Here is a 23361-nt window from a genome sequence, read left to right as displayed (position 1 = left end):
CGCTAACCCGATTAGGAGGCGGCAAGTCACGTGATTTTATTCTTTCGTCAGGAATCATTCCTTACCGAAAAAATCCTTAAATTTCAACTTTCCGTAATTACCGTCAGCCATTTTGTCCATCCCTAATGCAGGCGGCCCTGGTGGCAGTGGAAGTGGTGGATACCGCGGTGGAGCTGATCGCTACGCCTCCTCCTCCGGCGGCCGTGAGGAACGGTACGGCCGTGATGAACGCCGCGATGATCGTCGTGGTGACGAACGCCGTGGCTACTATGACCGTGATGCTAACCCTCCCAGTTACGGACACGGTGCTCCTTCTCGCGAACCGTATCCCGGCCGTTCTTATGAACCTCGTGGTGGTGAAGATCGGTACGCGGGTAGGTAGGTCGGTATTTGCCAGTTTTCAACAAATGCCTTCCCGCCTAGGCAGGGTGGCACACGACTCGAAACTCTTTCCTATGTGTTTCTTTTGATATCTCGCCCTTTCCCCTTCCTCCTTGTCCTTAATGTTGTACACCTTTCACACCGTTTTCATGTTCCCCCCGGTATGATCTTTTTCTGTTTTCTCGAATGGCACAACTCGTTGGGGTCGTCTCAACAAGTCAACGCTTGGGCGTCATTTATTTGTTTTTACGGAAGAAAAGTCGTCGAATTCTCAAATCCTGTTGAGCGAACTCGGAACGTCGTCAGCTAGCGGCCATTCGACCGTCCCCAGTCCTGCAACTGGAAACTAGGACATTACTCGAAAGTCACCAACTCCCATCGGACGCAGGCTGATATTTCTATGTTATTTCGCTCGATACACCGGAATCTATGGCGGCAGGGAAGTGCAGGATTTTCTATCAACGTTGTAATTCCTCGGATTGTCAGATGGGTCAGCACTTCTACATTTTCAGCTTCACCGGAAAATTGGGTCGTTATCTCGCTAGTCAGCTGTTCGCCTATGTTTCGTCTTATACAACATTTTCTACGTAACGACTCGATTGTATTCGGCCAGGAGCACATTAAATCTGTCATGCATGCACTCGCTCGCCCTCATACCAGCAAGCACACGACATGGAGTTCGGCCACGTTCCGCCAGTCCGCCATACCGTTGTTTGTGCCTGTAGTACTGCGAGTGTTACGGCAGCCACTCTCGCCTTAGAAGTCGACTTGCGCACGGGCTCAACGTAATGCGGCGCACCATATCATTTATTTCAGCCCTCTGCCTTGCCTAACGAGGACTGGATCTTCGGAAGGTAAGCTATGGTGACGAGTGCTAATCCATACCTCAGGGCGCGCCGTCATTATCGCCGTCGCGTCGACACGGATTCTAAGAGTACCTCAAGTGCGCTGTCTAGCGGCCATGGGAAACTGCTTCTCCTGGGATTGGGGTTGTGCCTTGAATGATGGGGCTGCTAATCTTCACCTTTCACTTCGACGCGGGTTTTCATGTCATTCCACCGTTGTAGTCGCCACTGGGATTGTCCCTTATGCTCGATTCCTGAGTCGCACTAACCGCTGCCATCAGAAGACGCATGAATCTTACTACTCCCAGCACATGGATCATTGCACTCTGTTCTTCGAACTTCTCATGGTTTGATTGGTATCAGCTTTCTATTTAGAGCTAGAGATAGAAATTTACCAATCATTTACTGCATTTCTGATCGCCCCAATTAGTGGATTTAATGACGTTCAGCTCTTTTCTGGCGCAAAGGCGGCATCTCAGGACATCCAAGGCGCCCTCTCGTTTTCTGTGCTCTTTGTAAACACTCGCTTCACTTCTTCAAGATGAACACACGTGTAGCAGTAGACCTGTCTTGTCATCCGAATCGACGAGCCCAAAGGAACAATGTTGCGCGCAACGAAGGAATGCGCATGGGCTTCGTGACGAAGAGAGAAGCAGGAAGCGCCATTGATCTTAGTGAAAGGACGAATAAGCTATATCCGCCTCAACTTAACCAACCGCCCGCGGAGAGTTCAATGCGCCTGCAGAACCACTAAGATATTATATCCGCAACAAATCATATCCCACCACCGTTGACAGCCGGCTACTCCGGCGCCCTCCCGGACTGCCCCTCAACCTCATTACTCTTCTGGATAAGGAACTCGCCCAACACACGCAAGGGATTCGCAGGTCTGACTTCCCGGTTAGCGATCGCCATCTAAAAGACCCAACCACCCAACAGGTAATGTAAGTAATAGTTAGAGGGCAACATACTGCTCCTTCGTAACAGTCTTCATCCCCTCCAGCAAATACGGCACGATCTTCTCGTTCATGTAGACGCGCGCTGGGGCGCCGCCGGGCCGCACTGTTGAGGCGACGGAGTCGGCGGTTGGGGTGTGTGCGGCGCCGGCGCCGGACGAGGACATTTGGGCGTTTTCGTTGGCCATTGGCGTTGGCGTTGATATCGATGGGTTTGGGTTTGGGTTTGGAGTTGGCGTTCGGAAGAGGCTTCGTGGGTGTCCTGCTGATGGTGGTGGATGTGGTGCTGGTGCTGGGTCTGGGGGCGTATAGTACGAGGAAGGATTGAAGTTCGGGTGGGAAGTAGGCGGGTACGCGACGGATTCGGTCGTTGTCTGGCGGGTATTATGAGCAATTAAGTCTGGTGGATTGAGAGCAGTGGATTGAGGGTGTTGAGCGCAGAAGAGAAACCTTTGAATTGTGGGCAGTATTTGAGAATGCGAGGGCGGAGAAGATGGCGGAGAGGTCGTGTGGGGTATTGGACTTACTGGGGCGTTTTCGGTCATGGCTGCTGATGGTATAGGCAGTAACTGGCTGGAAATGGGTCGCTATGGCGTTTGCTAGCTGGAATCTTGGTGAATGGCAATGTTTGTACGCTCAGCTGCCTCCCCAGCGCACTGGGCGTCGGATTGGTGTTTCGCTCATGCAGCTTAAATTGATCACGTGATCTCGTGTTTCGCCGTCACGTCTCCGGCTGACGCATCACGGCTCTGGTTCTTATCGAGCAGAGGCAGAACGACAACGACAAGGCGGGGGTTGGGGGTCTTGGATAATTGATTATCCTTTTGGTCTCTATCCTGGTTGTTTGTCCTGAATTTCCCTTTTTTATTCCTACAAATTTGTTGTGGAAATGTACTCGCTCGCGGTCCGAAATATATATCGATAACGCGCGAATATCAACGGATGTGCCTCTCAACTTCGATCTTTAAACCACGAACCCTTCAACAGAATGTCCCTTCTTGACTACTGGGATACAAGTCGCTCATCAGTAAAGCGTCGAAAAGTCACACCTGAAGTTTCCACGCCTCAAACGAAGCCGAAACGAGAAATCGAAAGAGTCTTCGGAAAGTTGCCATCAGACGAAACCTCGACCCTCAAGACCGAGAACTCGATATCGCTTGCCTCTGCCGACGAAGAACCGTTGAATGACGGCGAAGATGCCATTCCAGGCAGCCAGACCGAGCTCGAGTCCGCTCTTCCTGCCATCAATACAGATACCCAGGCAATAGAGGAGTATGAGTCTTCACAGAAAGCGGAGGATGGCGAGGATAAGGAACTGTCTCTGCAGGAGAGGATGCGGGACGGCAAGTGGCGAAAGGGAAAGAGCTCGATATACGTGGATGCGTTCAACCTCGCTCTGGATACAGTTCTAGCTGAAGAGGCGCATCTTTTCAGTGACTCTGAGAAAGAGGTGTTTCGCCACTGGAGGGAATTATCCTATGAGTCGCAATATCTGTATGTTTCTGGACGACCCTGTTCTTGGTTGAGAGGATCAACTGACCGATTGTTTAGATATGTTCGCCTTTTCTTGCGCAAGACGTCAGCGTGGCATCGGGTCAATAGGTTGGGCTATTACTCGGATATTGCTGATGTGCCGCAAGTGGTCGCGGATTTACAAAAGACTAGAGACCTCTCTACTTCGGAATTTTCGGACAATGAGAGCTCGTCAGATACCTCGTCCCCATCTGACATAGGCTTGAGTGGCGAGTTCCGCTTTGCTGATACGGCTGATGAGATCGCCACTGTGGAAGAAGCGTCATCAATGCTACTACTCGATGAGTTGAAAGTCCTCGCGAAGGAAGCCAAGGTGCAGGGAAAGTCCAAGCAAGAGCTTATCACGGCATTACACAAGTCGAGCCAGAAGCAAACCGGACTCGGATGGAACACCTCGAATAACTCAAATCGAGAAGAGCACTTTGTTAAGAAGATTCTTGACTACACGGGGGATTGTATTCGGCTCGCGTCCAGTCCTTATGAACTCTTCGAGCGGGTCCATCTTGTTTTCTACCGATCGACCGAGTGGACGGAGAAATCACTCACCACTATCATTCTTGCGAAGATATCCCGCCGGAACTTCCCTGAGTTCGTCGTTTGCCGCTCCAGCTCAATATTTCCGTCAAGGGATATTCTCCTCGAGTTTGAATCTGCTTTACGGACTCAGTACAAGATAGATAACTTCCTCGAATTCAGTGGGACACCAACAAGAGACCGACTACAGGAGATCAAAGACTTGGCTTACAAGATTTACCCTCGATGGAGGACCCTTCTCGAACAGGAACAGCAGAAGGAGGATACCATTTATGAATGCGGAGAAGGCGCATACTTACGCCGCTTCTCACCCGCTTGGGTATACACAAGAATCCTGCATAAGGGCCTCCATCCCCTTGGTCGCTTTAAAGAGTACAAGGAGGAACATAGACTTATATCTGAACTACTAGACCAGCGGCTATTTCACCCCGCTCGACGCGGCGCATGGTACCAGCGCAAGGCGCTCTTAGAGGAGCGCTACATGTGGACCCTGATGCCATCCGAGGGGCGCAATGAAGAAGCTCAGAAGAAACACTGGAGACGCATCGCGTTACGCACATGCGAGGAAGGCCTTGAAGACCCATCCTGCCACTTGATATACCATCATGACTTACAGAAACGGATCCAAAAGCTCGAGAAAGCACTGAAGGTTGTCAAGCGAGAGCAGCATGATTTCGGGCACGTCGCGCTCTCCAAGCCCGAAGAACGTACAGTCGAGGGCATCCAGGTTGAGCGCGAGGATACCCCGATTCGAACACCACCCCTCGTCAAGGACAAAAAAAACGACGATGACACACTCACACCCACCCCTAAACGCAGCGGACCAACCATCTGGATCGACGAGCGCGAAGACGGCGCCGAATGTCGAGTCGAAGCCATGTGTCTCAGCTGGTACCGAGATAACGGCTGGAAGGGATACCACTCTGAGGGCGGGATTCTTCGAACACTAGTAAGCCGCCGCCACTCCTATACTTGAGCTACATGCTAACCATGGACATGATTAGTTCGCCTACCTCTTCTACGACATAATCTTCACCTACATCCCCAACGTCTTCCAAACAATCTTCCAAACCTGCCCATTAGACCTACACACAGACGCCTTCTACCCCTCGCGCGCCTCAGAGATAAACCACCGCCTCGTGCAAATCACCAACGGCGACGCCCCCTCTCTCATCCGCGCCGTTCACGCCCAGTACTCAGAGATCCAGCCCTGCGCCATCGGCCTGGACTGGTCCTTCCCGCTTGAAGACCTGCTAGAGATAGCAGAGTGTTTCAAGGGCGAGGCACTCGCTGCAATCTGCAAGATCATGGCGCAGGAGTATCAGGCGAGAGGTGGCGGCGTGCCGGATTTGTTCCTTTGGAGTGTCGAGAAGAAGGAGGTGTGTTTTGTTGAGGTGAAGAGTGTCAATGATCGCTTGAGTGACACCCAACGGCTCTGGATCCATGTCCTGCTTGGTGTTGGGGTTAGGGTTGAGCTTTGTAATGCGGTTGCGAGGGAGGTTAGGAGGGTTTAAATGGTTTGGTCTTTGGAGTCTCGGATTGGATTGGTTGGCGCTTTGGTTGGTGTGGCTGGCATATAGATTTTGTATATCACTTGACATAGTGTATTTACATGGACATAAATTATGCACAAACATGCATCATGGTGTAAGTCACATATAGCTCCTAGGACCTACCCATTACAGTTACTCCAAGGCGCTGTCCTTCCCTCCTCATGCAAAATCCCCGCAAGCTCAATAATCAGCTATGACAGGGACATGGAAGGTCTTGGCCGGGGTCCGTAAGCGACAATCTCAGAATTCATTAACATGTTGAAAAAGTATCTGACATCTGGGCAATGCTATCATGCGCCGTGTCAATTCGTTGATTGAACTTGATCGCGCGAATAACTGTACATTGTGACTGATAGATGTAATTGTCTATAAAAGTAGACATGTAAAGGTGTGACATATGTTCAGGAAAGGTCCGGAGAGCAACCTTGGGGATCCAAGAACCGATAATCCGGTATCCGTTGCAAGCATTGCTTGTATGGTACAGTGCTCAGTCCCATAATGAACCGCGAAGTAATTGAATCCACGTCCTCTCCATTCGCAGCAAAGCTTAAGATTCTAAGCAAGTAAACAATGGTCTTCTTGCTCTCTTTTCGCCGAGATATATTGCAGGGTTCTCACGAGCACAGGCATAGCTGCTGGGATGAAAAATCTGGCTAGAAGAATCGTTCTTCGACGCCGAGATGAGGTGTCCCTAGTTGCACCATGGCCAAAATGGGGGAATTGAGCATAGTGATGCGCTGGCAGGCAGGCTTTGTTCCAGTCTCTCTGTGGAATGGCATTAAAGCCAGAGTGCTTTTTCGGGATGCGCGGAACGCAGGGTTCCAGTTGCTGGATGACGGAGATCTCGTGTACGTGCGCCGTGAGGGCATCATTCCATTGCGCCTAAGAGAAGCCCTTGGCTGGATCAACTTGACAACGTAGCCCAGGTCTATCGTCGTAGCCGTCTTGAGCTTCTTCGCGTGCCAGGGACAGAGTTCGTTTCTAGCTTGACTTTCTTGTCGTCAGGCTCCAGCTTGATCTTATCCTCATCCACAGCCCTCTTCAAGGAGACATTTGTCTCGGTCGTCGTTGCAAGGATTTCGGTTCGATCCGTTTCTTCTTCCTTTACTTTCACCTCAACCTTCTCCTGTTTCGTCGTGGCAACCAACCGGTCTGAGAACGTCTTCAGATCGGCAGTGAACAACACGCTATGAGCCCATCCCGCTTCTTTGCCCCAGAGTTTGCGGAAATGGTTCCCCACGGCATCATATGTAGCCTTAGTTAGGGACTTGTGCGAGCCCTTGCCGAACTTGTAGTCTCTGTGGGCGATTTGCCATACTACACCAGTCAGTCCTTGGAAAAGAGACAGGACATTGAGTGGAACATACCATGAGTATCGACTGGCACAGACTCGCCCCATCCCAGCCCCATCAAGGACACACAATCGGCAACCTTGGGCCCAACACCTTGCAGCTCAAGCAACTTCTCATGCGCCTCGCGATACCCACTCCTCCCCTCAGGCGGCATCTCCTCTTCCTGACCAACGACGGCCTCAACCCCAAAAGCTGGGGCCTCGGGGTTTCGCAATGAATTCAACCACCCGCTCTCTTTTTGCTTTGCAACAATGACCGCCGTTTGGTATATATACTTCGCGCGATACCCAAACCCTAAACTCCGCAATCGTGCCTCAACACCCCCATCCTCCGCTAATCGCCCCGGAGACGGAAAATCATGATATGCACGGCCATCGACATCCGCGACGTGGGCGCCGTAGTTCAAACACAGCTTCTCAACCATCTGCCCAATCCGCGTGATGTTGTTATTGCTGCTGCAGATGAACGAGATTAGGGCTTCCCAAGCGTCTTGGCGGAGGATGCGAATGCCGGTGAACTGAGAGGCTTTCTTGCGGAAGTTCGGGTCTGACGAAGACCATTGTGCATAGAGGGTTGTTAGGTTTGAGTTCAGGTTGAAGTAGTGCTTGATGATGTCCAATGTGGTGTCTTCGGGTTCGCCGTCGTTTGTTGAGCTTGAGATCTTGGGATTGACGTAGGTCCTGTAGTGGAGGTGCGTTGGGTCTTGCTTGAGGCAGACGAGACGGCCGTAGAGAACGCAGCGCCATTCGTCATTATCAGGGACTTTGTGCCATCTGCCAAGTTAGCAGCTGGGTACCGAGATATGAGGTCAAAGTACCGAAATGACTGGCCACATCGTAGGGTAGTGTTTATGCAAAGTTCGCTGAGGCTAATTGACAGCTTGCGCCATTCCGAGAAGGTGCCCACGGTCATTGTGATAAAGTAGCAGGATGAAGCTGTGAACCCACGTCAATGGGGAACACAGAATAGATGATTCTGCCATGTGAGTTCTGTGGATAGAAAGCGGTGAGCCTACCGCCAAAAGCAGGCTAACTGGAACTGGCTTAGGTAATCTGCTGCTCGCGCCGATCGAGATTCTGAGAGCCAGGTCAATGAGTTTTCGTCCAGCGCAGCTTTTATCTAAAGATCGTTCGCCGTCCTCTCGATCGCATTCCTTAGCATATCCAGACTGCTTTTGAAACCCATATCAATCTTACTAGCTTTGCCGGCCCCTCGACAAAGACTCGACCGCTGTGTTGCCGCCCGAGACAAAGATCAAAAGGAGCTCACAAAAGTGAGATCGCGCTGGTTTCAAGATGAACGGTGATACCTACTCGTCTAGGGGTGAGTTGTTGTTCAACTGGATGATTTATACGGCAGGAACTAATTTACTTAGGTGCGGACTCCGGTCGGTCAAGAGACCACTACGTGAGTGTTACGTCTGAAGTCAACCAAGCTCTATTAACATTTGCATAGCGCGATGAACGACGTGAACGCGGAGACCGAGGGGAGAGAAGACGGTCGAGATCGCCGCATTACGGAGCCAGAAGCTCCCGACGCGAAGCCGAAGCCGATTCATACTCTTCCAGCCGTGACTACCGTGCAAGGGAACGGGAGGATCGCTACTCGAGCCGTCGGGACGATCGGGAGTATGATCGGGAAAGAGGTGACCGAGGTGACCGGGGTGATCGAGGCGACCGGGGCGACCGGGGCGACCGGGGCGACCGGGGCGATCGCCGACGCAGAGACTATGACGAGCGACCATCGCGTCGAGAGAGAGACAGAGATTTGTTCGAGGATCGGCCCCGAAGAGAGCGCGGCGACCGGGAGCGCGGCGGCGGCGGCGGCGGCGGCGGAGGAGGAGAAAGGAGAGACCGAAAGAGGAGTCCGTCTCCTTCGCGCAAGAGGGAGCCGACGCCCGACTTGACCGATGTGCAGTCGGTATTGACGCGAAAGCGCCGCCTCACGCAGTGGGACATCAAGCCCCCTGGATACGAAAATGTCACCGCGGAGCAGGCGAAGCTATCAGGTACGATTTACTTCTGTTCAGTCAGAGCACAGCTGACAATTTAGGCATGTTCCCCCTCCCCGGAGCTCCTCGACAACAGCCGATGGACCCCAGCCGCCTTCAGGCTTTCATGAACCAGCCTGGTGGTGGCACCGCAGATACCTCAGCCCTCAAGCCGTCCAACTCCCGACAGTCCAAACGCCTCTTCGTGTACAACCTACCTCCGAGCGCGACTTCGGAATCCTTGGTCTCTTTCTTCAACCTTCAACTCAACGGGCTCAATGTCATCCAAAGCATCGACCCGTGCATTTCTGCCCAGGTCTCAGACGACCACACCTATGCACTGCTTGAATTCAAGTCGCCCAGCGACACTACTATAGCGCTTGCATTCGATGGGATTACCATGGGAGAGCAGGAGAGTAACGGGGCAAACGGGGCAGCCCAGGGTTTGGAAGTGCGACGTCCCAAGGACTACATCGTCCCCAACCTTGCTGAGCAGGAGCTCGAGGGAGGATCTTTGATGAAGGATGTTCCAGATTCACCCAATAAGATCTGTGTCTCGAATATTCCGCAGTACATCCCAGAAGAGCCGGTCACAATGCTGCTCAAGTCCTTCGGCGAGCTGAAGTCCTTTGTTCTGGTCAAAGACTCTTCGACTGAGGAGTCCCGGGGTATCGCGTTCTGCGAATACGCCGATCCTAACACTACCACCATCGCTGTTCAGGGTCTCAACGGCATGGAGCTGGGAGACCGACATCTCAAGGTTGTCCGAGCCAGTATTGGAATGACTCAGGCAGCTGGGTTGGACATGGGAGTCAACGCGATGTCTATGTTCGCCAAGACGACTTCCCAGGATCTCGAGACCAGCCGGGTGCTGCAGCTGCTGAACATGGTAACGCCGGAGGAGCTCATGGACGGCGAGGATTACGAGGGTAGGTTTATCTCTAGGAAATGATCGCAGTAACGGACGCTGACCGCGATAGAAATTTGCGACGACGTGCGCGAGGAGTGTTCCAAGTTTGGTCCTGTCCTTGAACTGAAGATCCCCCGTCCCTCAGGCGGTAGCCGACAGTCCCCCGGTGTGGGCAAGATCTTCGTCAAGTTCGAGACTGTTGAAGCAACAACAGCGGCTCTGAAATCGCTCGCGGGCAGAAAGTTCTCTGACAGAACTGTCGTCACGACGTATTTCTCCGAGGTAAGACTCTCGTATTCCACATAACGGCAATGTCTAACGATTGCAGGAAAACTTCGACGTCAACGCCTGGTAGTAGCAGATCTCGACGCCTTCTGGCTTGTTAATTCCACGATGTTTTCTATCCTAACCTTCCCATCTGAGATTCCCGGGAGATTTACAGTAACGCAGGGTCGGTCAGGTTTGTCCTTGGGTTAATGATGTACCATAGCGATCAATGCAAAAATCAAACCCTTTTCTGGTCCGTTTGCACTAGTAGTCGATAGTCTGGCTGTCAAGCCGTTAAATGTCAGTGCGGAGAACTAGTTTAGCCTTCCATTATCAAATTATACCGGACCTCCAACTAGGGATCCTGGATGCAATAGTCTGACTGGATTCCGAATCCCGCTCCTCGAGATGCTCTACCGTGGGTCATCACATGGAAGTAGGATTCACAAGGAGACAACCCCTCATTGACCTCCACTACTGAAATCCGTCATCCTAGTATCCCCTGTCAATAGTAGTCCCAACCTCCCAGACCGAGGCAAAAGCCAAGCAATCCAAATCCAATCAAATCCCTCAATTGCCCGAAGTAAATAACGCGACATACGGCTTCTCCGACAAATTGGACCACCTGAAAGAGGCAAGAAGAGAAACTAGATACCGAGCCACGTTATGGGACCACGTTCTGTGTCCCCACGGGGTGCGGGTAGAGTAGTTCGATTCGATATTGCGATGCGATGCGATTGAGATTGAGTAACATGATAGATCACAATTTGGCCTTCGGCATCTATAATCCATATTAACATAAATGGCATTGTGGGACGCGGCGAAATGAACAATGAACCTGTTCGCTTCTGGAGTCGAAGGATTTGCTGCAAATTGGTTATGTTTCTTGTTTTTGACGGCGTATTACAGATACAGATACGCACCCAAATACTCCGATGAGATGAGATAAATTGAAATAGATTAAACCCAGTCCCAAGCCCTATTCATATCACTTAGATAGCATATGGAAATACCCACCTGCCTATACTGTCTTACCCCGAGTCCGAGGGTACCCTATCCATATGGTATACCCTGTAGGCTTGCTAAGCCTCCATCTCCATCTCGGAAGGGACCTCGGAAATAGCGTAACGCTTACTCCGGACTGCAGTCTCACCTCCAGCTACTACTAACAGAACAGAGGCTTAGCTACTCAATTTGACTCTGCGCTAAAGTCTGACAGGTACAGTCGAGGCCCTGGTTACAGCGAGCCCGACACCAGGACTCTGGAGTACGGAGTTGTGATTGTGAGCGTCCCCCGCCACAGTCTGATAGCATGATCGAAACCCAAAGTCCCGGCATCCTGGGTCAAACGGACAACATACTACAACAGTACATTTCAAGTTTTCAACAAAGAACAGACAAGGGTAGGTTATGGTCAACGGCAAAGCCGACTCCTACACTCAGCGGGGGAATACCCAAAACAGACACATTGTGCGCTTTATGCCTGTCACTTGTGTAACGAAAAGAGACTCCGCTTACGATTACGGTAGACCAGACCCTCGCAAGGATAATCCGAATGGAAGGCCAAAAAAACCTTCTAGATGCGAGGCCCGAGGCTAAGATGTCTACCGTATGTACGGAGCTGCATGAGCGTTGTATCATGTGGCTGGGCTGGGCGTGTTTCGTAACGTTCGTTGAACTTGGTCTTGAGCGAGGTTCGGCGCGGGAGTTTCAGAGATCCTAGGTACTCCGTACTCCCACGTGGGGGAGAACCATTCCTTGCATTCTATGTCAAACCATGTGCGTGAACTAAGTATACAGTAAGACCTGGACGGGGGGAGAAGCCATGACGCAGGTGTTTCAGGCCGAACCATGCCCGGCTGGGGTTGGGACAGCGGTGCTGCATGTATAGTCATCGTGCATGTCAGGTTTGAGAAGCGTACTGCTCTTGAGACTGCCGAGGCTTCCAGAATACTTCCATCGTGTTCCCAAAAATTAGACGTAACGGTCCCGCTGGTCGAGGTTCGTTGGCGGAGATTACCAAGGGTGACTGTGTAGATCTACCGAATTTATAGATAGCTGATAGAATGGGACTCGTAGTCTCGTAGTGCGTACTCCGAGTTCGGATTGGATACAGTAGGTCTCTATTGAAGTGAACTTCGCTTTCATTATCATCGACTGCTATAGATTATGAGTCGTATGATCTGCAGGGAAGAGCATCCGTGGAACAACGACCTTGGACGTTGTCTCCGGCTCAAACTGCCGAGAACCTAAGAGAACGTGCTTTTCATAGATATAATTGAATTCATTATTGTATGTTATTCCAGCCCTTGTTCTAGGAATTCCGCCGACTCCTGAATACTCCGGCCTGCCCCTGTAGCACGTTGACCCGCCACACGTAGTTAAGTAAGGAAAAAAGAAGCGAAATTCAATAGCTCCTGGGCGCCTTGGCCGGTGAATATGCATATGCATGTCAGAAGATCTGACAGTTAGACTGAACGGAAAGAAATTAGGGTATAGTCGTGCGCATCGTAAATATACATTGCTCTGCTTTTAGAGGAATATTATATGGAACGTTAAAAAGAGAAACTGATGTCATCGGTTGCCCGGCGCAAATGTAGACGCGGGATCCCAGTCTCGTCCTGGTGACGTTGGTGGGCGTGGCCCGGAAAAGCTCATCGATGGCCGTACGTATCGTGCGTCTCGACCGTAGTGGTTGTTCAGGTCCGGACTCATTGTCCGTGCGGTGTACGCGGGGCTTGGGGCCCGGACGTAGGGTTCTGCGTATGGCTCTGCATACGGCTCGGGATTCTTGAAGGGTGATAGCATTTCGTAGTTGCTTGCGTCGCTGCGCTTTTTGCGGGCGTCCGCAGAGACGAATTCGAATTGAGCGCGGTCATTGGGACGGAATAGCAAGTCCCACCATCCAAGGAACATAGAAGGGCGCGCAAATAGGACAAAGTTCCAGAGGCCGACCAGAGTCAAGAGAATGAGAAGTGTGAGCAGAGTTGCTTTGTTTGGTCCGAAATCCCTGGCTTTGTCGTAGCATTGTGAAGCATCTCCCTCGCTTGTTACGAGGCACATGAGCCACGGCAGGGCCTTTTCGACGTTCGCTGGCGTCATTTCCGTCTGGCTATTTGTTTTGATGAAGATCACGGCAAAAATGAGGACGTTGGCGAGGATGACGAGAACGAGGCAGTTGCTTCGCCATTGTAACTTGAGGATCTTGCGGACACGGCGGTATGCTTGACGAGCGCTGAGAGTGACGGCGCTGGCGGTATAGGATGGAATGTTTGAGCTGTTGGTGGTCGACGCAGTATCGTAAAGGGACTTGATGTAGATGTGCACGCAGTACCCCATGGTGCTAAATTGCATAATAAGGGCTGCGCCTGAGAATGCTATGATAGGTATCCAGTAGTCCTGCAAACTCTTCTCGATGTTTATATGGCACACATCGCCAAAACGGAACGATACTCCTGTCAGGGCAAGCATCACCGATGTTCCGATGACGGGTACTCCCAGACCACAAATGAATGCCCCCCACATAAACCGAGGCCCGAGAATCACCTCCCAGCAAACTTGAAGATGGAATGCAATGGTGCGGATAAAACTAAACACCACAACCACCCATCCGCCGAAGAGCAGCATTGCGCCGGTAAAGGCACAAGATACGCTGGAGTACATATCTCGGGGCGTGATCTCATTGTAGCATTGGTCCGGCTTCGTACCGAGGGGGATGATGAAGGCGATCTGCATGCAGCAAATGCCCAGGGTAAAGCAGATGCTCAGATAGTGACGGTGTGTTCGCTTTGCCGGCAGAACCGCATACGACACGAGTAGGAATACGCAGAGCGGCAATACGGCGACGGAGACCCAGCTTGCGATTCTCGTTTGCTCCTGCAGCTCTGAAAGTACAGTGTCAGAAAGAATAGTAGAAGCGTAGCGAGTCTCTATGACGCCTTACCTTCTCCATACATCCACGATGCTTGTGGACATGGCAGGCAGCAGGTAACATTGCCCAACTCCTGGCAGAGGCGTCCTCCGAGAACTATGGAGCGCATCCGTCAGTGGAGTGTAGATTGGAAACATGGAGTAACAACGTACATCCACCATCAGGGTCAAAGAGCGACTCCTGGTAGTACGGAACTGGGCACTCTCCATTCAAATTGTTCCCAGACATGCTGCGAGTGTCACTTTTGGAATTCTTGAAACGTAGCGAATGCGGTCAATGCGACGTTGATGGTGATGGGCATATTCTGACTGCGGTGTTTTCTGTATAACTCTCAGACTGAAGACCTCGTGGCAGAGGCTCGCAGCCACGCGACAATTGCGATTGAGCAACAAGACAACGTAATTATCGAGTTCTCGCACCAAGGCGAAGGGGACGGAAAGACAGGCATGGATGGGGGAGGGGCGAGACACAGCCAGATATAGTACGGAGTGGTCTGTGACGGTCCCCAGCAGCTCCGATGAAAAGAGATTTTCGTGGGACGAATGATGAGCGAGCTGGAGGTCCGTTCGCTCACAGGCACGGAAATCGACGCGATTTGCCTCCAGCTGGACATGATTGGATTGAGGGCTGCAAAAGAACCCTCGAGACAGCGGCGGAGACAGGCTTGGCCTCAAGGGGGAGCGAGGGATAGGTGGGGAGCCAGAGCAGTGCGCATCCAAAGAAGAGAGAGAAATGCATCGGGATAGCACGCTAGAGTCTCATGGGTTCCAATCAACCGGAGAGAACCGAGAAGTGTATCAAGATGAGGCCCAAGTGGGCGAGGAATAGGATTGTTGGGCGGGGCTGTACTGCTGGTACCGTACCATACCAGATCTTACCAGCCGTAATCTATCCGCCCACAATGAATCCTCTAAGACTCTCAGTCTCAGTCGGTCGACGTCGAGGCTCGCCATCAAGTGCTCCACGATTCACCATCCGCGATCTATTTTAGTCTCCGTCTCTTATCGCTTGAGTCTGGAGTACAGAGTATGTCACAAAAGCTACGAACTCTTCCGATCAAAGGGTGCAGAACACCGGAAATTTCGTCTCCCCGTGCTCGAAATAGCAGCGCCTGCTATTGCTCCGTGAATTGCCTTCTTCAAGGAGCAGCTCGAGTAAGCGACCCCGACCGTCCAGCCCAGCGATGTTTACCCGCAGCTGACAAGGATTCGCGGCTCCGTCAGCCCATCCTCCACTCGCCGCCAGCTATACCAGAAGCAGTATCAAGTCCAGGCCTAGCGCTTCAGGGCGGCATTAGCCATGCATGTTCCGTGGCTTCCCTCATGCTGATTGACGCTGTCTTCGAAAGAAACTTCGGCCGTCTCATCATCACGGCCACTCGGGCTGCAGCTGCTGCAACCTTGCCCCTGGTGCCTTGTCGTCAACCCCTCGCACGAGGCTACTGGCGCATGGCGGCGTCTGTCAGCTCGGCTGTGCCACGGCTACTCTTTTATGAGCGAATCATATTCGTTCATCTTCGGGGTTTTTATCTGCTTATTCTGGTTCTTTCTGAAATCTGAATAATGCCTTTGATCGTCTTCTGCCTGGGTATCTAGCCATGGCCCATGATCCATGATCCATGGCACCTGCTGACCGGGATATTCTGACTCCTGAGGCAGCTAGATCCACTGGAGTTGAGGCCTCCTGCGTCTCTGACTATCCTCCACACTGAGTCGGTGGGTCGACGTCGGTACGAAGTATGACACTTTTCGACTTTCCACGTATGGAGTGGATTCTTACTTCTGCCACGCGACGATCGCTCCGGAATATGGCGAGTGCTGTTCACTGAAGGTTTCACTTCGGCTTGTGGATAGGCATTCTAGATCTTCACAACGCCGGTATGATGGCATCGCATCTTTTGTACGTCACTGACACGGACTTCTCGCGAATGACTTGATGGTCAAGGTGGTGCTGTCCGTTCTGAATCATGAGCGCTGAGAAAGAGCCGCACAAACTGCCCACATGTCGGCCACTGTACAGTATACACCAGCTCAAATAGGGCATGCTGCGCGTGTGTTCGATCAGCATACATGTACCTTTCTTGGCCAACGAACATCCATGGAACATGCGGTAGAAAGTCGGTTTCCGGACCGGTTCCAGAAAATCAGGCATACTGGCACAGTGTCCTCGAGTTCCTCGGGTGCGCGCAGGGGCTTTTTCGCAAAGAAGTATGGATTGTCGGCGCCTTTTCTAGGTTCTCTCAAAGCATCGAAGCAATGTCGATCTGCTTGCCCATTTGTTTCAGGTATCGAAATGCAGTCAAGCATGATTCACCCCACCTGCTTTTCTTGTATCAGATCCAAAACGCCTATCATTTCCGCTATTGTGCTTGCTGATACGGAGTAAGGTCATTGACAGTCCCTCCTGACAGTCTACGGGTATGTCATAAGCCATAAAATACCTGCCAGGCATTAAATACGGAGTGCAGATTGCGACAGCGCTATTTTGTCTTCGCATGGGGATTCAATCAATGCAATCTCCAAATTGTTAGTAACCGCGCATTGAATCTTATGCCCAGAGTCTACCAAGACTGGATTGTGGATATCCCCGAGATACGAAATTGGCCTCGATCACGAATCCGACATCTCAATCCCATCGAGATCAGCTCTACCCCGAGTCCCCGACGAGGGCAATTAACTTAGTGTAACGTTCGAGACCCTTCGATTGCAGCCACAATATATAGAATACGACGCGACAATCAACTCATTGCTCGCAGCTTACTCCGGCCCTGGTCCCTGCTCCGCAGTAAGCAATGAAGTTCTGGATCTTTTGTCAGCTTCGATTCAACTCTGCATTCGTCTCCGCCGGTGTGCACCTCTCCGCCGCTGCATTTTGAGCATACTCGCCGAAATTTCCATTATGTTGAGTGGAATTGCTTTGGTTCTACTGTGTGATGAACTTGCATTGCTCACATCAGCGGCATGAAGACGCGATCTAGGGCTTGGTTATGCAATCGAAAAATCTAACCTTCTAGGAGATTACGCGGCGCTGTTGCATCCCCCGGATTTCTCGAGGTACAGTGCCAAGTATACGGTACTCCATCGATAGAAACCGAAGGAGGCTGTGGACGTTGGACTCGGAAGCCTCCGAACTTGATGGCGGAAAGCAGGACAAAGAACTTCGATTGCTTAGCGACGCCTCTGCGCCGTACCAACCCTACGGAGTAGCATCCGGCGATCATTACTTTCCATGTCCTTGACGTTACGGAGTATGGCGTCGCATGAACGACGAAATGCCGCAGCCAACGGATAGACCAGGATACCTTACTCAACGGAGACCGGAGGCTCCCGTTTCGTGCTGAGGGGAAGGTCAACAAGTCATCGGCCAGCAGAAGCGACAATCCTCAAACTCACGACTACCGTTCTTATCATCGAAGCGAGCCTAGCGAATGGCGATAGGAAACCTTGGCTATTAAAGCCAGCGACTTGGAGAATAGCGAATCGGCTGACTGACATGACGAAAGGAATCAAGCACAGGTCATGTTTGCAAGATCTCATCAGCATCACAGCCCGTGGCGTCTCTCGTCGATCCTCCGCAATGCAGCCACTCCAGTAACGCTGCAGATGCTTCAGCTGTATGGCCAACGCATAAGCGCGCGGTCGGCAAGATCACATACTCTTCCAGCCAATCGGCGCCGCCTACTTAGGGCTAGGGGTGACGGTGAGACCTGTTGGTGCTGCAGGCAAGCCACCCGCGGTGACTATAGGCCCGTCATCAAGCTGACCGCAGCTCGTGGGATTCGGCAGCTCTGCATCGACTTCACTCATAACTGCCTTTGCAGTCTTGTTGATTTCTCGGCCGCCGTGCCGCGTGCAGCGCCTTGAAGCTATCGGCTGAGATACAAACGGGATGGTGAACTCTGTACAGCCATTGTCTTTACAAGACCATACTTGACCGTTGTATACAGTCCTGATTTGCCGATTCCATACGATGCCGCCGCCGTCATTCTCGTCAGGATCGGTCTCTTCCCCTATTATTCCCCGCGCCGACCAACTGTCAACACTAGATAGCCGACTGCATATCATGTTTGCCCTCGCCGAGCTGACCCTCTTTTCCCGGCGTGCCTATCGACTTGCGAGACTCGAGCGGACTGCTAAGCCAAGATCGCGGATTGCGCGCATGATGTTGAGATACAGACTACAGTTCGCTCTATCTCTCGCTCTTTAGGTTCCGGCTAACCTAGCGACTGGGTATCGTGGAGCGACGCAGGGACCCTACGATGCAGCTTTTGTCATCATCGCCATCATTGACTCCAAGTTGCGATGCAGCATCTCTCATAACCATGACCTTGTTCACTTCACTACTGGCAGCTTGCAGAGCTACGAAGCTGGGATCCCATGCTCTCGATTCCGAGGTTGATCAGTGAATCGTCATGATCAAGGTTGTCTGCGACCCGTGTCCGGTGAATCAACTTTGGTGTTACACACAAGAATCCCGCCTGGATGTCGACGGAACAGTGCAGGAACAAAAGTTCCTACGCTTGGACTTACACAGGCTTTACTCCGCGAGTCCGCAGAGGTTTAGCAAGGATGTTCCCCAACGCAGGGCTGCAGGAATGAGCTGTTCATGCGCGGTCCTGCTTCTACGCCGTGATCCAGCCTGGAACAATTTTGAGAGCTTGCGAGTGGTGTAACCATTGCAAAGAGCTTGCGACTTGCTACGCGGGGCTTGTATCAAGACCCTCTGAGCAATGCCGAGAAGGATTGGAATCCTACAGTACCCTTGCTCTCTGATGGGTTTCCTCTGAGTGGACTTACTACATCTCTTCCATGTTTCGGCAACATGCGCGACGTTTCAGGGTCTCGCCTTGCTCGAGTACATGGGCGAACCATGAAACCACTCGTTCTATGCTAGCCCCCCAAAGTTGACCATTCTCCATAGCTGGTATGCTTTGGGCCCTTGGTCGGAGTCGAAAGGACTCCAGTTACAGAAGCTGGCCAGCAACTAGGCGGGGTTTCAACGGCCCGGTTGTGCATTTGAACAAGCAAGAACCTAGTCCTAGTTCAGGACATTCATCTACCCAAAGCTCAAGATCTTGATTTACTCCGTAATGTATGCGGGATCGATGACAAGCTTCCACATGGCAAAGACAAAAGGTAAAGCTCGTGGCATTTCCATTCAACACTAGTGCGCTATCTGCTCTAAAACCCCGAGTCTTTGGTTGTACTCCAAGTCGCGGACGGTGGGACGAATGTCCGGGAGGTCTGTCAAGTCCTACTCGAAGCGAGTTAGTTAAGCTCCTCCAAAAGCAACTGAGTAACGATCGAGGAACGAAGCAGTATCAGAAGTCCATTTAGATCATTGGGCTCGACCACGAGGATCGAGACCCTGACATAAGAGGTACCAGAAATAAATAAAAGAAAGGTGTGTTTCATCATGCAAGAAATAGAGGAGCAGGTGGTGGGAAAGCCTACCTTTGCTACTACGCTCCCAGAGCGTTTCCCAATCCTCCATCCGCTCAAACTCCATGCGAACGACAAGCTTCCCTCTGCGAGAAACACGGAGCATCAACGCTGTCGCTTTCGCGTAGTCGAAAGAATAATTATGACCCTTGACCGACTGACAGAAATTTCTGCGGTCGGGTTCAAAACACGAGCGGTCGGTCGAAGTCTGGAAGAACAAGAGAAGGAAAAAAATTGATTGGATCTTAAGAGCTAAGCGAAGCATAAGCACGTGACCCACAACGCATCACATGACTCAGTCCCCACACTCGATTTCGCAAACCTCAACGCCGACAAATTCAAGATTCGATTCTCTCCGACCGACTTGCTATCGCCAACACCGCAACCCGTCCGACAACCACACCACACCACCTCAATCACTCAAAATGGGTCGTCTTCACTCCAAGGGAAAGGGCATTGCCTCTTCTGCTCTGCCTTACTCTCGCACCCCCGCTCCCTGGGTTAAGATCACCACCGAGCAGGTTGTCGACCAGATCTGCAAGCTCGCCAAGAAGGGTGCTTCTCCTTCCCAGATCGGTGTTGTCCTCCGTGACAGCCACGGTGTTGCCCAGGTCAAGACTGTCACTGGTACGTTGGGATCGGGTTCTTGTTGGATTTAAGAATTGAGGCTAACGGTCAACAGGTAACAAGATCCTCCGTATCTTGAAGTCCAACGGTACGACATCACCTTTGTTGCTTCCTTCGCGTAGACCGGTTGTGCTGGGCGAATGACGGATAATTACGTCGAGGGCAGGAATTGGGCGGTCTCTGGCGAGGAAGAGATTCCATGCGCAAGAAAACCATGAACAGGTTGAGATTTCGTCGCGATGAAATCCTCCTCCGCCAGCGACCGACTGCCTACTCTCGCGCAAGAATCCCAACTTCACCAGCGCCACGCCATTCGTAGAAAGCCACCCAGCGCGCAGAAATGCAGCTGCGGTTATGCCTCTGTTTGGTTTCAAAAACTGACGGAGTGATGTCCCACAGGCCTTGCCCCCGAGATCCCTGAGGACCTGTACCACCTCATCAAGAAGGTAAGCACACTACGCACTCTAATGCCCTTCAAACCGAATGAATGTATGCTCATTGGTATGTTCCAGGCCGTCGCCGTCCGCAAGCACCTTGAGCGCAACCGCAAGGACAAGGACAGCAAGTTCCGCCTCATTCTCATCGAGTCCCGTATCCACCGTCTGTCCCGCTACTACAAGACCGTCGGTGTCCTCCCCCCCACCTGGAAGTACGAGTCCGCTACTGCCAGCACCATGGTCGCTTAAGCGGTTTACTCCCGTTAGTGTGTGATATCCCGGGTCTGGTTGTTTTGTCGACGAGTCGAGGTCACGCCGCTCTCTTTGTCCATTCCGAAATGGATGGTCTTTCAGAGAAGAGCTGGTGTTGGGTTTAGTTAGAAGGAAGGAGCTATCTTATCTGCTAGCTAGGTCTGTGGCCAAGGTTGCCGCGAGTCAATGAGATTCAAAATATAAAAAAGTTCATTATCCCAACTTTCTCCCTTCACGTAACATTGGTTTCTGACAGATAGGTTTCCTGAACATTGTACCCCAAGATCATGTCATGTCCAATTCTTATCTTTCCAAACCAATTCCCTTAACCAAAAATAAACCAGGACCTAATCCATCAGTTGATCAGCATACTTCACGCCATCCCCCTCCAAACACCTCCCGGGACTCCTCCTATACACAAAATCCCCCTTTCCAGGCCCGCGCACACTCCTCAACCAAAAAGCCACCTGACTCGCAGGGTAAAGCGTCGTGTTCCGCCCCGACGAATGCAAGTACCAGCTCGCGCACCCGCTCGTCCAAACAAAGCCCCTACTGGCTTCATCAACCCACTGGCTCTCCTTTTCCTCTGCGAGGGGTGTAAGGCAGACTATATTCGGCTTGTTCACTGTCTTCTGACGGCGCGTGAACGGCTTCGAGATGAACCGGAACAGCTTCGATACGACGGATGGCTTGGATGGGCATGGGTGCAGAGAAGCCAGTATAGGATCGAGCACCTTGAGCGTAAACTCGATCTGGCATTCCGCGGTGAACAGCACGGATGTATGGCCCGTCGCTGTATTCGGTCCGACGAGGATGAAGAGGTTTGGGAAGTGCGAGACGCAGGTGCCGTAGTATGCGTTGGGGGCGTGCGCTGTGCTGATCTTCCACTGCACAAGTTCACATATCAGCATACTTGCGAGGCTATACATGGATATATAGGGCAGGACATACATGCTCACTTATACTCACGCCGCCCTCGCCGCGGATCTCATTTCCCAGAGGGAACAGAGGCTGGGACCCTTTGAATCCCGTTGCGAGGACGATTGCATCCGCGTGGACTTCCCTGCCCGATTCTGTCCTCACGCCGTGCGCAGTAATCCGCTCAATCGGATCATGCCGAACAAGCTCCATGTTCTCCCTGTGCAGACAAGCAAGGTAATCCGTATCCATGACTCGCCGCTTACAGCCCAGTTCCATCATCGGAATCAGCATATCATAATACTTCTCCGGCGCCATTTTTTTCAAGTAAGCGATTTGGGACCTCATTCTTTGTCCACGGGTCTTTCTCCCTTCCACGACCTTGAATGTGCTGAAGTAGCTCTCCAGATAGAGGAAGATCGCATATCGGAAACATCGCATCACGAGGGGAACATGCCGGAATACCCATTTGACGGCGGCCGGGTATACAGGGTTTGGCCGGGGCTCGAGCCAGTGAGGCTGCCGGATGAACTGCGTAACGCTTTTGGCGCTCCCGGGGGTGTTGGTTAGGATAGGGACGAACTGCGTTGCGCTGCAGCCGTTCCCTTTGCAAGCACAATACAGGTCAGGTCAGCCTCCAGACTTAAATGCTGCGACGGTACGGGGAAGCAAAGCAACGCACCAACAACAACGACATCCTTCCCCTCCCACTCGAACCCATGGTCCCAACGTGCACTATGGAAAAGCCGTCCCTTATACTCTTCAGCCCCGGGAATCTCACAGTCATTCGGCTCCGAGAGCAAGCCCACAGCGGAGATAAGCACCCTCGCCCGCCGCTCATAGATCTGTCCCGTCTGCTGGTCGAGGATGCGGACAGCCCACGTCCCCGAAGGCTCATCGAACACCGCCGCCTGAACGGTCGAGCGGAATGTGATGTGCCGCGGGATATCGTGCTCCTCTGCAACGGCCCGACAGTACGCGGCTATCTCGGGCTGGGACGAAAACTGCGCGCTCCAGTCGGGGTTGAGCGCGAAGGAGTACGAGTAGAGGTGGGAGGGGACCTGTGCAGCGTCATGTATCAGGGACTAGGGGAGGAAGGAGGGGATAGATCGCTGCGTACATCGCAAGCACAGCCGGGATACGTGTTCGCCCACCATGTCCCTCCGAGCTGCTCGTCCTTCTCGTAGATCTCGAAGGATGTGCGTGGGTATTTTTGCTGGAGACGAATTGCGAAGCCCACGCCGGATAGCCCGGCGCCGATGATGAGGACGTCAGTGTCGACGAGCATTGTCGCGGATGTGCTATAGCGAGATGAGGGGGTGATGAGGTTGACTCAAGCAGAGGTGCAGGTGCAGCTGCAGTCTGTTTGCCTGGCCGGAGAATAAATAGGTCAGCAGACCGAAACCCCTGTCCGTTCTTGCAGGGGTGCTCGGA

At 52.2% G+C, this 23361-nt stretch overlaps 8 protein-coding genes across 8 annotated transcripts in view; 4 read left to right on the top strand and 4 right to left on the bottom strand.

Moving 5' to 3' along the window:
• The window catches only part of DSM5745_04086 (RNA recognition motif domain-containing protein), a gene marked incomplete at both ends in the record, with an annotated part of 1294 nt that extends 912 nt beyond the window's left edge, over positions 1 to 382 (top strand). Inside the window, one exon of the mRNA XM_026746102.1 lies at positions 132 to 382. Within this exon, the coding sequence (XP_026605098.1) occupies positions 132 to 382 (251 nt within the window). The remainder of the gene's footprint in view (positions 1 to 131) is intronic.
• A 1645-nt stretch (positions 383 to 2027) lies between these two features.
• Positions 2028 to 2727, bottom strand: DSM5745_04085 (DPY30/SDC1 family protein; the record flags this gene model as incomplete). Its single annotated transcript, XM_026746101.1, has 2 exons — positions 2028 to 2115; positions 2198 to 2727. The coding sequence occupies 2 exons, from the start codon at positions 2725 to 2727 to the stop codon at positions 2028 to 2030; spliced, it is 618 nt and encodes a 205-aa protein (XP_026605097.1).
• A 443-nt stretch (positions 2728 to 3170) lies between these two features.
• Positions 3171 to 5763, top strand: DSM5745_04084 (fanconi-associated nuclease 1; the record flags this gene model as incomplete). The annotated part of the gene is made up of 3 exons (XM_026746100.1): positions 3171 to 3676; positions 3734 to 5198; positions 5254 to 5763. 3 exons carry the CDS (start codon positions 3171 to 3173, stop codon positions 5761 to 5763), a joined length of 2481 nt encoding a protein of 826 aa, XP_026605096.1.
• Positions 5764 to 6730: 967 nt separating this feature from the next.
• On the bottom strand, positions 6731 to 8066 carry DSM5745_04083 (8-oxoguanine glycosylase OGG1; the record flags this gene model as incomplete). The annotated part of the gene is made up of 3 exons (XM_026746099.1): positions 6731 to 7119; positions 7170 to 7927; positions 7972 to 8066. The coding sequence occupies 3 exons, from the start codon at positions 8064 to 8066 to the stop codon at positions 6731 to 6733; spliced, it is 1242 nt and encodes a 413-aa protein (XP_026605095.1).
• Positions 8067 to 8449: 383 nt separating this feature from the next.
• On the top strand, positions 8450 to 10409 carry DSM5745_04082 (splicing factor u2af large subunit; the record flags this gene model as incomplete). The annotated part of the gene is made up of 6 exons (XM_026746098.1): positions 8450 to 8477; positions 8530 to 8561; positions 8610 to 9162; positions 9207 to 10073; positions 10125 to 10336; positions 10383 to 10409. 6 exons carry the CDS (start codon positions 8450 to 8452, stop codon positions 10407 to 10409), a joined length of 1719 nt encoding a protein of 572 aa, XP_026605094.1.
• A 2486-nt stretch (positions 10410 to 12895) lies between these two features.
• Positions 12896 to 14480, bottom strand: gprM (the record flags this gene model as incomplete). Its single annotated transcript, XM_026746097.1, has 3 exons — positions 12896 to 14205; positions 14265 to 14348; positions 14405 to 14480. The coding sequence occupies 3 exons, from the start codon at positions 14478 to 14480 to the stop codon at positions 12896 to 12898; spliced, it is 1470 nt and encodes a 489-aa protein (XP_026605093.1).
• A 5638-nt stretch (positions 14481 to 20118) lies between these two features.
• DSM5745_04080 (40S ribosomal protein uS15) lies at positions 20119 to 21006 on the top strand (the record flags this gene model as incomplete). The annotated part of the gene is made up of 4 exons (XM_026746096.1): positions 20119 to 20320; positions 20376 to 20408; positions 20720 to 20766; positions 20833 to 21006. The coding sequence occupies 4 exons, from the start codon at positions 20119 to 20121 to the stop codon at positions 21004 to 21006; spliced, it is 456 nt and encodes a 151-aa protein (XP_026605092.1).
• A 564-nt stretch (positions 21007 to 21570) lies between these two features.
• Positions 21571 to 23215, bottom strand: DSM5745_04079 (uncharacterized protein; the record flags this gene model as incomplete). The annotated part of the gene is made up of 4 exons (XM_026746095.1): positions 21571 to 21896; positions 21969 to 22532; positions 22610 to 22988; positions 23048 to 23215. 4 exons carry the CDS (start codon positions 23213 to 23215, stop codon positions 21571 to 21573), a joined length of 1437 nt encoding a protein of 478 aa, XP_026605091.1.
• Positions 23216 to 23361: the final 146 nt, after the last annotated feature.

Source organism: Aspergillus mulundensis (assembly GCF_003369625.1).
Source record: "Aspergillus mulundensis strain DSM 5745 chromosome Unknown scaffold_3, whole genome shotgun sequence".
NCBI classification, from domain to species: domain Eukaryota; kingdom Fungi; phylum Ascomycota; class Eurotiomycetes; order Eurotiales; family Aspergillaceae; genus Aspergillus; species Aspergillus mulundensis.
This window is presented reverse-complemented; position numbering and strand designations above follow the sequence as displayed.